Source organism: Strix aluco, chromosome 1 (genome assembly GCF_031877795.1).
Source record: "Strix aluco isolate bStrAlu1 chromosome 1, bStrAlu1.hap1, whole genome shotgun sequence".
NCBI classification, from domain to species: Eukaryota; Metazoa; Chordata; class Aves; order Strigiformes; family Strigidae; genus Strix; species Strix aluco.
The window spans coordinates 118,378,721-118,394,758 of NC_133931.1; the positions used below are offsets into that span (position 1 = coordinate 118,378,721).

Genomic DNA, 16,038 nt, shown 5'->3' on the forward strand with positions numbered 1-16,038 from the left:
ATGCATTTTGGTGTTAGGCAACATCCTTGAATGTTGTCATAACTCCTACAGCTCACTTGGTTCCACAACGGGCCCAAAGTACAGCCAAGCAAAATGCTTACTCCTGTAAGCTGTCCCGCCAGAACAGGTTGGTTCTTGGCAATACATCAGTAGACAAATGTTTGCAGAATCTTTCTTCTTTTGTACAAGCAAAATAGCCTTTGGATTTTTTCCACCATGATTGAGGATAGCTGAACAGATCTTACACTCCTGTTGACACTGTTTCTATATAGTTTCACTAAATTAGTTGTTCTCACTCAAAAATACGTTCTTCATATTATTTAAACTAGAACAAAGTTTCATAGACCAACTCTAGCATAGGTGCAAACTGTCATTTTAAAAATGCTTACAGTTAACTCCATACTGCAATAAATTAACCACTATTGCTCCAAGTAAGAACAATCATCAGGTCTGGTCAAAATTTTAGTTGTTGAATTTGGAATTTTTTTTGTCCTTTCTTTCAACAAGCTGTAACAAGAAACAAGTAGCATCCATATGGGATTATACAGTCTCAAAATACAATAAATGCACTATAAAATAGACATCAATCTTCATAATACAGTGTGCTATGGAAATATTATCATATTCATTTTACAGACTACCAAACCAGATTAGATTGGTAATTCACATCCAAAACCACATAATAAGGCATTGACAGAACCAGGGCTGAATTCAGAAGGATAATCTGAAGGGCAAAAGAGGTACTCACATAATCAGCTCTTCAATTAGGGCCTAAATGTATATCCTCTTTGTTCTACTCATGCTCAAAAATTAGCAAAAAATATACAGTAAGAGAAAACTACATCATTTTTAAGTGATGTGTTTGACACTGCAATTTACTATGTAAATCAAAAATGGCATTTATAGGCAGCAGAAAGAAGGACAAAGAATTCATACTGAACAGTCAGAATTACAATGTAGAAACTGCTTTGAAAGTCTTGGTAGAAAATAATGTGTTTTGCACCGATCATTCATCTGATTCTAAAACAACATGTCATACATGTCCAACAGGGAATGAAAGAGACAGAATACATGGCTTCTATTCTACTAACTCTATCAAGAGGCTTGCTTAACAGATTTAATTCCAGAGGGATTTTTTCTATGAATTAAAAAAAATACTCCAGACAAATATATGATTATATCAAATCCATAATGAGAGAAGAAGACAGAAAGTTTGGGTGGGATGGGGGTTGTTTTGTTGTTAAAATATAGTATCTGAGCTCATTTACAGTATCAACTATATCAGAGGAAACTCTGGACTGTCATCTTATCTGGCATTTATGTAAACTGGCATTTTCTCAAGAAAACACTGTCCACACATTTCCCAGAAGCTTGGCCTAATACTCAGAGTTAATAAAACCCCAACAGTTACACAGAAAATTTTGGATTTAAATATAATTATATTAAGCATTATCCATATTTGTAGTTCTGATACAATGACTACTTGTAACTTACAATTTCAGGATGTGACAGGACTCAAACATGTACCTTCTACTACTGTCTGACAAAATCATTACCTAAAGGTGTGACTTCCTTCAACTCTAACATGATGCCTATAAAATCCTCTTTTTTTGGGAGGGGAATTATGTGTTAAAAGACTATCACATGCATTCTAACAAAGGGTTTAGAGATAACTGCAATAGCAAATATTGTAATAAATTCAGTAACCTACCATCTGTTTGTGATTTACTGAGAAATATCGTACTGGCCCGTGGATGATCTGATGGGTTGAATTCCATGTTCAAATCTGGAAAGAAAGAAAGAAAGAAAGAAAGAATAGCATAAAAACATTTATGATTATCCAATGGTATACACAGATTCTCTCATTCTTTTTAATAAGACCAAGTTTACACACTTAAGCAGTTACTGTAAAAATCCATCTTGAGGCCCACTTTTTTACCCTTCTTCACACAAGTGGCTCTTTTTGGCATGCAAATCATTTGCATCAATACAGCTTTGGGATTAGACTTCAGTTCTAAGGGCTGCTTTTGGATTAAAACAGATAAAGCAGTCTGAGAAGTTTGTACACAAGAAGTCAAGAACTATCCATTTGCCATCAGTTTCTTCCCACCATGCCCCAAAGCCATTGCTAAGCACAGAAAAACAGCTTGTTATATGTAAATATAGAAGAATTAACTTTTATAAAATAAATACACAACCCTCTGTAGATAGACAGGTTTCCAGGATTAGATGTGATTAAAATAAGTAGTTATTGCAGCTGAACGTAAACAAGTTAAATCTAGGCCAGAGTGTTTAAAACAGTCAAGATTACAAAAGCTTGGAACTTTCCTGATACTTCACAGATTAGCATATTTCTTGCTGTCACAACTTCTTGGAAAAAACCCAACAAACAAACCAGTCCCAAAAAACATTTACCAGGTTAAAGATTTGAATCTATCACAATTTATACAAATACCTATGAATGCTATTTTCTCTTTCAAGGTTAAAATCCATTGAATTTACTTGTTCCCAAATTCCACTCCACTACCAATTTGTCAGAACTCTTATATGCCTGCATCCACTTGAAAGCATGCTACGAAAAATAGCACATCATTTTTTTCCATTTTCTTCCTCTCCCAGTGTGGCTCTCTCAACCTTAGTTCTCTTACATTCTCTTGATCTCTAGATATATACATTCTCTTGAATTTGACACAGCCATTTATGCAAGACTACATTTGAGCACTGATATGTTTGTCTTCTGTGATTATCCCGGGCTTTCTACATTCTCTCACTCCCCTTTCATATCTCTGTGAAAGCTCAGCACAACTGGAAATTAAGCCTCATGTCTTACGAAAACATAACAAAGTCTTTTTGCCCAGGGGTCAAGTTCTCCTGTTTACAGCTCTCCCTGTTCTTCACCATTCATCACCATACTCTCTTCTCCGTTTTCCTTTTATTTACTAATTTACTAGATCTTCCACTTCCCTGCTTTTTTCTCCTGACCACACACCTCTCTACAAATGTACTTTCTATTTGATTTTTCCCCTTTACGGTCTCTCGGTTTCCTTTTCATCTCCCTGCATTCTGCAGCCATGAGATGAACAGCCTGACATGCTGCTGCTACCTGGACACAACTTCTGGAATAAACATGATCTTTCTCACAAGGAAGAACCCAGAAACACAGAAGAGCAATTCCTCAGTTGGAAAGGGGGCTTATTATTATCAAAACCACAAAGGAAATCTAGAGATTTCAAGGGAAAGTCATTTTGATTCTCCCAGAAACTACCATTTGCAGTCAAGTTTGGAGAAGATTCTAGGAATGTCATCTTACTACTAGGAGTTCTGACTTGAAAGGGCTGTGAATTAGAAAGAACGTTTTCCTGTTACTTTCTGCATCTTATTTATACATAGAGAAGAAGGAAAAAAAATAATCCATTGAGATAGACAGTGCTGGTAAAGATTGTTTTCCATTTCAGGATAGTTTTTCCATTAAGCTGAATTCAAGATGCAATTCGTTAAGTAAGGAGTAATCAGCATTTTAAAATGACAAAATGCATTGCCTTTTATCATTCTCTTCATCTTTTATCAAACAGCACAACAGCACCATAAACAAAAAATGCCTTTTTTTTTCAAACCACTACAGATAATTTTTCTACAAGCCTTTTAAAGTACAGCAATGCCAATTCAGTCAACAAAATATGCAATATGAAACTGAACTCAACTTACAAAACACTGCCCCTAAACAGACAAGCATTCCTTTATTTTGTGCCTAGAAAATTATCTGCTCAGGGAGTAGTAACAACCCGGTAGAGGCTTACAGTCTGCTTACATGACCGAAAAGAAAGGAAAACCAATTGCCTTATCTTGCAGTCAAGTTGCAGCTATTTAAGATTTCTGTGTTATAAAAGGCTATTATGCGGAAGCAGTAAACCAACAGAGGGCTTAAAAGTCCTTCTGAAAAAAACATGGAGTACCAAAAAGCACTGGCTCTAGGATAAACTGTTATTCTTCTGTCAGGAGGTGAAAGAAGGCCAGCAACATCCAACCTCAGCAGCTGCAGAGACCAGACCTGGGATTCTGAACCATCTGGTCAGATGCAGCTACCCACTGCCAGGCAGTGGCCGTGGCTCCTTCCCACCGCTAAACCCCACAAAGCACCACGTGTCCTCTTCTCTCCACATCCCTTCTCTCACATCCTCCCCAGCAACAGCAGCCATCAAACACATCCATCTGTCTTTCTCAAATTGCCGGCACAAAAATCAGAAGAGGAGAACATGGGTATGGGGAGCGGCAAAGCCTGCCAGGGCAGGTTACCCAGCACAAGGTGGCAAGAAGATGACAAGTGCTGCTGAAAGAGGCTGGCTCCCCACCTTCCTTTGAGGAACAGCACAGGACTTGTGGTCTTGAAGGCAGAAGAAATTGCTGTTTGGCATGGACTTGCAACTTGATCACTCCCAGCTCCTCCGGGGAAAAGCATTAGGCAAATCAGAGCATCCCACAGGCCACCTGTGGGACCACACCACTCCAGGCCACCACTCCTGGCATACAGGAGCATTAGAATGGATGAAGTTTCACAACACACAAGTAAGATTTCAGTCTCTTGTTGATCTTAGATGTCTTACATTTATTGTACAACTTGAAAACAAATGCCTTTTTGAATATGGTAACAAATTCTTACAAATCTGTCACTAGAAACCGTGTTACAGAAGAAAGAAATCAAATGATATACAAATATCTGAAGCTAGTAACTCATCACCAAAGGGCATTATCCATCAAAGATTACACCCATCCTTAAGAAAATAATATATTCATACTGCTTTAGTGTTACCAGTAGTTCTTTCTAGTATTTGAAAAGTATCATGAAAACCAGCCATAATATGAAAGGTTTGCCCATTTTTTAATGGAATAGTCAAAGATAAAGAGAGATTTAAACTCATACAAGCAATACTCTACTATTCATAAGAGAGGAAAACAAGAGCCAGAATTCCAATTATTGAAATCTGCACAAAAAAATTCTCCATTGCTAGCAGTCAGCTCTGTGAGTCATCACTGCCTTACAAAGGAAAGATTTAAAGTGGGTACTTCTTACAACAGCTACCTTGCACTCCAAAATCAGCTTTCAAAAAAAGTCAGTGTCTCATAGACAGTCCAAATCAAAAATCTTTCACTGTAGATGTTCCTTCCAGTTAAACAGATGTGGAATATTTTCCTACACCTTTTCACAGTTCAAAGATCACATTTTCTTTTTTCTCGGTACTAAAGGACTGTTAAGTTATGCAAAATATAACTCCCATCCTGTAAACACCTAAACAATGTGAAATCCCTTGAAAATTTCAGGGTTTTTTTGTCTTCTCAATATTAGGAACCAAAGGTGGGTGTCTATAAATACATGTATACATACATATATCTATTCCTATATAGATATTTAAATCAAATCTGATTTTTGGTTAGCCAAAGCAAAGTCAGCCACAGGTACACTTCAGCTAAGAGATCGGATGTCTAACAGAATTCACACAATTTTAGAGGACTTGGGAAAGACCAGAGTTACAAATGCATGCAAATATACTTAAGATTGCATTCTCTTCCTTGCTTAGCAGCATGCCAAAATGACAGTTATTATAATGGGCATTCTGTTTTATCATGTCAAAATAAATTAATTCTCTCTCCAAGACAAAAAAAAAAAGTAGATTTTGCATATAACTTAATCCGGTACACAACTGTGCTGAAGTTTAAGACAACCACCAGAAGACCACAATGAGATTCACCCTGTACACTGTGAGAAACATAGCTCCTAAATCCATGGTAGCTGCATTCAAATATGGCTGTTAAAAGAAGCAAACTGTAAAATAGTTCAGGTTCAGACTTGGGCTAAAGCCCAGGCAAGATTTTAAATCTCAAAACAACATCTTAAAAAGCATTATTGAGACCAAAAATTCTGAATACAGCCTCAGTTTGCACTTTTTAAAATTATAAGAATAAAGTTCAGATGAGTGTAGGAGAGAGCTACAAGAATGACTGGAGGACTGCAGAAAATACCTTCAAATGACAGTCTGATTCAAACCGTTCAGCTGATGAAAAAGCAAAACTAGGAGGTGTCTGTAGTTCACATGTACCTTCACAGGGGGAGAAGAGTGATACTAAAAGCTCTAATCTAGCACACAACATAACAAAAGCAGTGGAAAATGAAAGCTGAAAGATCTTAATTATGAACTTGGATGAAAAAAAAAAAAGAGGATAATTAGACACCAAAGCTCCACACCCAAGAAGCGTGCACTCAACTTAGTTTGATGTTTTCCCTTTCTAGAATATTGCTTCAGCCAAACATCTTTGGGCTTCAGTCCAGCATGAGTATTTAGGTTCAATTTAAGAATAACTCCACGCAAGTTACTGGCTTATGATTCATATGCAGGTCAGATGATCCCAGGAGCCTCTAGCCTAAGTTCTATGAAATCTTCAGAAATAGCAATATTTAAATTATTAAGCACAAAACCTCAGCAAATCCCAGTGGCACATTCACAAACTTTCTAAAACTGCACCAAACTCTGCTGCAATTCCTCAGAAAGAGCTACATTTTCAGACTTGTGGTCAGAATACATTATGCAAGATAAAAACAGAAAAGAATGAGACTAAATCATTCATGGCAAAATTTTAACAAAAAAAATAAGTTCTTCAACTCATGAGTTTATTGAGATAGAAACTGGCACCACAAGAGGATAAAGGATAGGTGCTGTGGCAACTTACTTCTGAGTAACATGCATCAAAGCTTCTCCTGACACAAACAGGAAAAAGCAACACAGTCGCTGCTTTTGTAACAGTTCATGTGGGCTGCAGCACAGGGAGAAAGGTCTGAAAATGTGTTTATTCTATCAGAAAAATAAGATGTTATTTCCTTCCTTTTGAACAATGAAAGTCGGGTAAGTTTGCACTGCCAAAGCTCTGATGCTGATTCAATAACAGATGAAAATCTACACTGAGTAAAACTCTTGGTTTAGACTTAAACAGCTCTGAAATAATCTGGTGAAACTACTTTCCTTCCTTCCTTTCACCCCTGGGGCCACAGGCTATCACTGCCACTGCACAACCACCACTATCATTAAGGAAAGAGACAGTGTCACATATTAGGTTAATGACCTATTACATGCTTAAAAATTAAATCAATCCACATTTCTTCATCCCAGAAGATTATTTTCTTTTTTAGTTATTTAAAGGGACTTCAGGTAAGAAAAGAACAGACCCATCCAGGACATGCCAGAGAGGAAACTGCAGCTGACTGGGCACTACACAAATTACTTAACTTCTTTGCCCTCTTTTCTCCACCCACAACCTGGCATTACAGAGCACCTGCCTGGTATGGCCTGGTGGTTGCAAAACAACAAAAATACTACAAAGGTACTTATCAAGAAATTAAAAGAATGCAAGCAACAAGCAATGTTTAAGCCCTACACATTTCCAGGAAGCGTGTGGAAAGGGAAGAGAAAACAATCACCACGGGGGCAGAGGGAAAGGGAAGCACAGGTGACCTGCGGGAAGGGGAAGGCTTTCACAGAGATGTCAAGGGCAGGGCTTTCAGTGTGCCCTGACACACGTAGGGAACAGCACGGCTGTGCCTCCCTCATCACCTCCATGGTACCAGCAGGACCCGAGAATGTTATTTCTCCAGCTGGCAGAAAAAGTGAAGTTGTTGCTCCAGCTTTCAGCGTATCAGCCCCCACAAATGAGCTGATGTCATCTGTGGGAAGAGAAACAAAACTAGTATTCTCCAGGCACAAACCAGGAGAGAAGTTTCCCCAACACTGAACCTAGAAAAAACTGCTGAAATAAATTTCAAAAGTCTCATTACACCTTATGCCTTTCTCTTTTACTCTGGTTGGGCTGCTCCCTTCTATTAACAGCAATTAGCCATTTAAATGTACAGTAATGAAAATATTCCCTTAATCATTATTATGTTATTATAATTTCCTCAGGAGTTGGTAAGAGCTAAACGGATACATCAGCTAAGAGGATCTCCCTCATCTGCCTCTTGCCAAATGAGGCAAAAAACCAAACATTAAAGAGAGCAAAGGAACGAGACTGAAGAAAGCAACCTCTCACCATCGTTATCCATTTTCTCAGACTTTATTTTAAATCACCACAATTTATGCAAAGGAGTCATGATACAATCTTACATTTGGAAAACCACATGACTGAATCTAGTACTAAAGTTTCCATTTGAGAATTTCGTCTCAAATGTTTCAAAAAATGTGGGATGCGCCAAGCTCTGGGACTAAAATAATTTGGGATGAATAAATAAATAAAGCACTGGGATGCTTTATGTTCAGAACTTTTTATAGCTTTCAAGCCAAAATAAGACTGAATTGTATAGGCTGATTTCACTAGGTAATAACAATAACTGCATCTGCTTTTACACTAAAGCTTCCAAGATGGGTGATCCACTACTAGAAGTTTCAGCTCATGCTATTCAAACCTCACACAATCACAGCATGAAGGTTTATCATTATCAGACCACAAGATTTATCTTTCCTTTTACAGTACTTCACGTTGAGCATAAGCAGCAACTAACCTACCCCAAATGAAAATGCCTCTCAGCTGTGTTACTGCCTGCAGTATTCTTGTAAGAACAAATGTTAATGATGATGTTCCAGTACACTTTAACAGCAATTATGAAAAGAAAAGAAAGTTGAAAATTGGAAGGCTTTCAAGAGGCAATTGGCTGGAAGGGTAAACTCCTTCAGGTTTGGCTAGGTTACTGGAAACATTTGGATGTGATCTTTGCTACCCTGGAGCTACACGGTATTCTCTGCATACCATTCCAAGCAAATGACAGGCACGACATTTCTCAGCAAGCTCCAATTACACAATGACTCTGTTCCAGGCTCTGCTCTGATCTGTCTTTGAGGGAGACGCACAGATAGTTCATCAATAAAAGGAGCCCTCTGTGGCAAATAATGCTCATTTCTGTACAGTTATTGCTGACCAGTCAGCCAAGTTACAACATAGAGCAGTTCTCACAGACACAGCTATATTTATTTTCTTTTCTAGAAGGAAAATCACATATATAACTTTTCACAGAAGAAGGCTGAACAAGGTCTGGATCCAGGAGTTTTAGTTTTGTATCATTTTTCAGAATTTGTGTTCCCTTTCACAGCAATCTCTCCCAACTAGACGCATCTCATAAATCATCTAACATTACATGATACGTCTTTTTTAACGTCTCCTTATACTAATTGATGTATTTTCTGTTCTAAATATAACTTTTCCCTCTCAAGTTCATCTCATGGATGTTTTTCAGATATTCCCATACTGCATTTATTAGTTTTTGCTTTAACTGTAACCAAAATTAAAAGTTTTATTGACATGTAAGATAGCAGAAGATAAGGAAAAAAAAAACCAAACAACCACAAACACCTATCCACTCCACCCCCCTCAGGAAAACCAAGAGGACAAAGCAAATTCTCCACATTACATGAAGAATTCATCATGGACTTAGAGAGCAAGAATTCTGTGCTACTATTAATTCAGGAGCATCCCCACCCTTGAACAGAATTGTTCACTGTAAAAAGTGCCTAATACAAAATAGATGGTTATGCATATATATACATATTTACATCATACTCAAATACTGCTTCCCTGGCTTTTGAGCATAACAAAGCATGATTCTTCATTACAGTACCCTAAAACACCTGAAGCGTAAATAAAATAAAATACAATAATGGAATGCACAACATGGTCTACTCTAAAAGCCAGTTCTTTACATCAAAGTATCTTGACATGAAAAATGTCACCTTCCCTTCACTTACCTGAATCTAAGGCCAGCAAAGAAGAGCAACGTCTCAAAGATGGTACCCTTAAGATTTTCCAGTTTCCTGTTAAAATCAGCAAGAGTGATGACAAGCATGTGCATGAGCGTGTGTCCCTTCCCTCCTGCCAGTGCGTTCAAGACATGCTTCAGCGCAAGGGATGCTGATAAATATTCAGTTGAAAACTTGTCCTCCCAGAAAGCCCCCAGCCAATGTTTTAAAGAGAATTATTTTTTATGAAGCACCCAACAGAATCTAGCCCAAGAATTACAACTAGACCCAAACCTTGTTCGTATGCAGGATATCCAGGGATATCAAGCAGGCATGTGCCAGAATACAGACAAACTGACTCCAGAGATGAGGGATAACATGCCCTGTAATATTACTGGTTTTCATGGACAAAAATTCATTCTAATCCACCATTTTCATTATGCTCAGAGTATAACCAGACTTTTAGAATGAAAAATTACATTGGGACAGCATGTGGAGCCCAGCAAATCCATCACTTACGAGCCCACACTGCTTCTGACTCCTTGGCATTGAGTAGGAAGCAGGTTTCAGCCCAGCAGATTCAGGCAGTCAGAGAAAAACCCAGCAGACCCAGCAGCCTCCCTCAGAGGTTTCAGGTCTGCAACCAACCACCTGCCTCATCTCAGCCAGATGAACACACTGTCAGGGAAACAAAGCTGAAGCCAGGTGAAGGTGGTCTAATGCTTCGCACGAAAAGGAAAGTAAGTACATGTGACATTTCAGTTCTGCTACTGGAATACAAAGATGGGGCAAGGCTTGCCATCTTTCAGAAGCACAGTCTGCTCTGAATATTATAAGTAATATAAACAATAATATGAAGATATTATTCCCACAAAATCTTCTTTTTCAGTAATCATATGTGATATGGTTACCTTTAGGTAATGCAAGATGGAGAGAACTACAGTGCACACTTTACAAGAACTACAGTGCACACTTTACAATAGAGTATCTTGCTCTGCACTTCTGCACTTTGCTGTGCATCTCCCATCACTGCTCATTTTCTCACTGCCAACCTTTCCATTTTGTTATTAAACACCACTTTTTGGCACTTGAGAACACGGAACTCAAGTTTCCCAGTTCCACCTTCTCTCTTAACAACCTTCCTCCATTAAATGACAGAGACAGCTAATGCATACTAGGTGTGATCGTATCGGCACGCATCCCTTCAGAAACACGGGCTGGTGTCTCTCCACTCCAAGTGCATTTCTATGTAAGGTGGCAGAATGTCACCACCTAGACTGCTTTGCCACCTGTTTCCAGTGGATTTTATTAACACCCTAACTACTGCCTCCTTTTGTCAATGTCACTCGTGCCCCACTTACGGCACGTGTAACAACAAAAGGAACAAAGGTGCTGTCCTATTGATCTCAAACTGAAATTTATACATTTCTCTAATACCCCAGTGACACTGAGCACCATGAATGCTTTTTCCCTAATGCATTTTTACTTATCACATACACCACTTTAAAATGAATTTACTTTGCCCTACTAGAGCCAAAGGTAGACAGAATGGAATATAAACAGTTGTGAAAGACTTTAAAAAAAAATATTAACAATTTTTTAAAAAGTCTTATTTTTATTCCCATAAATTTATCAGAAAAAATTACATTATGATTACCACTCATTATGATAATCATTTAACATGATACATGAAAAATCTTTTACAAATATAAACACAGTATCATTACAGACCTAAACAAATGATACCAGCTTTTCCCATACCAAATTATTTTACCTGTCATTTCAAAACATTTGAACAGTACTATCATGCTGTCCACCAAAAGAGGCAACAACCTGTCAATGCCCCAAGTGAGGCTGACTGTGATCCCAGCCACCCCGGACACAAATTTAACTCAGAGGTTAGCAGCTGGCAGGGAATTATTTGTCACTGAGTCAAATACACAGTACCAGTCAGTAGAAGCGTTGGGTTAACCTACAGCAAAGTAAACCAATTTTACTTGAAGACACAGATCAATAAAAAGTCAGCAGCATAATCATCATCATTTCACAGTTGAGCTGACATTATAAACTTGAATCTTAGATTGAAGCATTATCTGCAGCTTTGCACCAGGGTGTATGCAATTCACCATTCCACAAAACACAGACATTACTGCCACATGAATTGGTAAGAAACAGAATGACTTTAAGGACGTGTTATGTTTTGCAAATCAGGGCACAGGAGCTTGAGCTCAACTCATCATATGGAAAAAAGTAACTTCATAATAGTGACTCAAGTTCTGAGGAGCCCTCACACCAGCCCAGAAGAGCAGGACGAGCTTACCCTTCCTCATTCCCTTACAGAAATGATTTTAATAAAAGCCAATGAAAATAGCATCTTTCCAGGATCTCTTCTTTTTCCTTTTGCTTCCCTATTGAGCTATGTGACCTAACAAAGTATTTATCAAACAGCTAATAGGTAATTCATGAAATACAGACAGAAAAAATCTATCCTGGTTTCTCAGAAAATTTAGTACAAGTGTATTATAAAACACTTATAAGGGCACACCTGTGACTTCAAGGGCAGCAGCTGCTTTTTTAATATGCAAAAATATAATTTGCAATCTTTACCTAGTATCCTGTGGTGTTCTGTAGAAAACTACAACAATAGGCTTTCATTTTTTTCCCCTGCAGATTTGTATTCACATGGCAACCAAATTACCATGCTACCAAGATACAGTGTTAAAATCAGTACTACATGCGGATTGCCACCTAAAACTGAAAAGCAACTGACATTAAATTAAAAACCTCTCTCATCACTGAAACTCTACATTTGTGCATGTATTCAAAAGCCCATAAACACATTCAGCTAAAGCACGTGCGCATGTATATACACACACAACTGAGCCACTGAGCGCTTCCATTACCGAGTTGTAGTGCTGTCCCTAAGCGCAGAAGGCTCAGTCTCCTTGAAGTCTTATGCAGAAAGCATACAAAATAGCTTGCTCAACATATATCCACTTCAGATGCAGCCATGTAATTCTTGCCCAGACTCCAAACACTATAGCTTCTGAAACCTAAAAACCTGCAACATCCAGGTATTTTGTCTGTCCTCAAAAAACCCTTAACTCACACTCAAGTGTCCTATGCACCAGGCAAAAAAAAAAAAAAAAAAAGAGCAAGAAGAGGAAAAAGGATACATTAAACTTTGAAGAAAACAACTGCAGATCTTTAATTGACATTTATTCTCAGTCTTTGATTAAGTTCTTTAATTGACATTTGTTCAAGAGTCAGCTCAGACTCATTAAATGCTGATCTGGGAGAAGCACCTTAAAACAACTGAATATGTTGCAAAATCGTCACTATAGGAGGTACCATTTCCAGAGTGGTAAAAAGCAGTATATTGATATCATGTTATTTGGTGTGAATTTGTAACAATCGAAACCACTGCCATTCATCTTCATTGTGATTTACCATATTAATCTGAATATATGAATAGCTCTAAACAACCACAGAAAAGTCTTAAATTTATTTTTAAATCAAAATCATACAGAAATGTTTTGTTCTTGTCCCAAACAGGGATTTATTCCCAAAATTACATTGGCTCAATGCCCAGGACAAGTAACATTCAGTCCCAGAGCAGTAATTAGTTTCAGATCCAGTATCTTGCAACTCTCTAGCTCTTAATATGAGCTCTGGGCAACCGAAAAAGGGATAAAAGCAGCTTCCTATTTGTTTTTTTCCCAGTCATGTGGACACAGCCACTGCATATAATATCCAGGTCTTGAGGCTGACCTGATCAGCCACAAGTAATGCAGCCATTCTAAATTCAGGCAGATAAAACCTTACCAGATCAAACCCAGAACAGGGATACCTGTGTTACTGGTAAGAAGGGGGAAGGTCACTGTGAAACTGCAATCCAAAGATACGTCGCAGAGAACACATGCAAGGTTAAATTATGCAAAGTACAGACAAAAACGTGAAGGGGCTACTGGTATTTCCATTACAGATGAGGAACTGAAGCAAAGGAATAAAGACAATGCATCATTAAAATCCCAGTGCCATTTTGCACTTACTCCACAGCTCTGAAGATGAGACTCTAAGCCTTGATCCAGATAGCCAGAAGAAGAGCACATACTTAGGGGCCACAACACCATCTTGTCCAATCTTAACATTGTTACTTTTAGATACCTAATTCAGAGCTAGTCATCCAGTTGCCCTACAATCAACAAAGTACACACTTTTAGAAGTGCACTTGTTTAGCAGCTATTTCCCAATCATATAACAAACATTTGGGATAGAACAGACATGTCATACTCTGGACATGCTGACTCTTTTCCACTAACGGCACATGGAACCAGTGGTGACAAACTCAGACTAAACCAAGATTCAGTGACCTAAAGTTAAACCAGATTAATCTTTTGGTATGAAATTTCTGACCTGACTGGTCACTTTGTATTGGAATGAAGCTGGATTCCTTGCCCTCACATTCCACTCTCTCGACATCCTCCATACACAATATTTCATTTCATCAACAAATCAGCCTCGATTCCTGCATACAATCTCTCCTTCACTGCACTGTCTGATGCATTACTTGGACCAGTCTATTCTTGGTACAGGATGAGGCAGGTGTCCTGTTGAAAAACAGCGTATGGTCATACAAACTAAGAAATCTGGGAAAGGCAGAATAAATTTCCTCAATTCTGTCTGATCTTGAAAGTTCCAGAATCAGTTTTTCTTCCCTAATCTTCTAAGCTTTTTCTCAAATCCATGAGTACACATTAAGCTTGCTTGAACATCTGGATCCTTTTCTTAGGAAAACCTGCTGTCCTGAGAAGCTGTAGTCTCAGATCAGATTCAGGAGCAGAACAAAACTGCCAAGTAATATCATCAAACAATTTGGTCTCTGCTGTTCCACAGGCACGTCAGAGATGGACACATTAGGACTCTCCTTACCTTTCCCAATATATTTCCTGACAAAGGTACCAGGGAATTAATTCAAAATACACATAAAGCACTACACTAACACAGTCATAGTTTGCTATAGTCTGCTTCTAATCATTCACACTGACACTATGTGCTGCTTATTTATTAAACAGTAGCTTATTTCCAGATTATGGGAATTGTTCCATGTACCAAGGCTACTGGGAAGATACAGACAAATGTCAGACCATATGTAATATAACATTTCTGGACAAACACTTCATATTATTGCCTGCAAGGGAAATGCTAATTTAACTCAAGTTCAACTCATTTGAGTTTTTTTTGCCTTAAATAGCTCAAAACGTTCAAATTCAGACCCATGCTCAACCAATTGGGTAGATACAGTGAAAGCAACAACAGCAAATTGCTACCACAGAACAATTAAAATCACCCTGTGTCAGTCTATAATACTGCTTTCAGAGTTGCTATGACAAAAGAGAATCAGAAAAACAATATATTAAATCAGAAAGATAGTGCCTAATGCAGCATGCTAAACAATGATTTCATCAAATCTCCCCCAAGACAATCTATTGAGGAAATCTACTGACAGGGAAGAATAACCACATCATTAGCAATTTGTACTCCTGTCAGGAATGCATTTAGTCACACCATAGATTAAACGTTTAAGCAATTGCTAAACAGACATGAAATTTTCGAATCCGAAGGCCTATGTCTAATCTGCCAATAAAAAAAAAAATAAAATACAGTGAGTCATTTCACTCAGGACAGCAGTTCCTCACTTTAAATCTCAGAAGTTTTTTTCATTAAAAAAATCACAGTTAGTTGACATCACAGTAGATGTTTTACTGCCAAGTGCTGTACATATAGAAGTAGATATTCACTCAAATTCTGACTGCCCTTTATAAGTTAAAAAAATACAATTTCATACATTCAGGAATCACCACATAAAATGAACATGTGGTATTTACCTGAAGGTCCTACTCTTCTGAAGAACCTCTTTTTAACAATAGTGTCCTGATATTTAAAGTCCCTGGATACACAGAGGGAAAGTCGGGAAGGTTTTTGTAATGGGACGTTATGTCTCAGACTTTCCGAAGTTCTTTAAAGGAATAACAAACATTTGCATAAGGGAGATCTGGCAGATACAACATACCTGGGCTTCCAAAAGGCTTTAACAAGGTCACCTGCTTCTGAACCTAAGGAGACATTCAGTGTTCAGAAAGGCCAGGCACAAATTGCTTAAAAGATGGAAAATGAAGCACAGGATGAAATGGTCACTTTTCAACAACTGTTCTATGTTGGTTTTCACACCATGAAGTGAATTTAGTAAGTCTGGAGATGACAGGACGTA

At 38.0% G+C, this 16,038-nt stretch overlaps 1 protein-coding gene across 2 annotated transcripts in view; it reads right to left on the bottom strand.

Moving 5' to 3' along the window:
* The window catches only part of CCNY (cyclin Y), a 131,166-nt gene that overhangs the window by 51,160 nt on the left and 63,968 nt on the right, over window positions 1-16,038 (bottom strand). For both annotated transcript variants that reach the window (XM_074832191.1, XM_074832201.1), the window contains exon 2: window positions 1,712-1,786. In XM_074832191.1, the coding sequence (XP_074688292.1) occupies window positions 1,712-1,786 (75 nt within the window). The remainder of the gene's footprint in view (window positions 1-1,711; window positions 1,787-16,038) is intronic.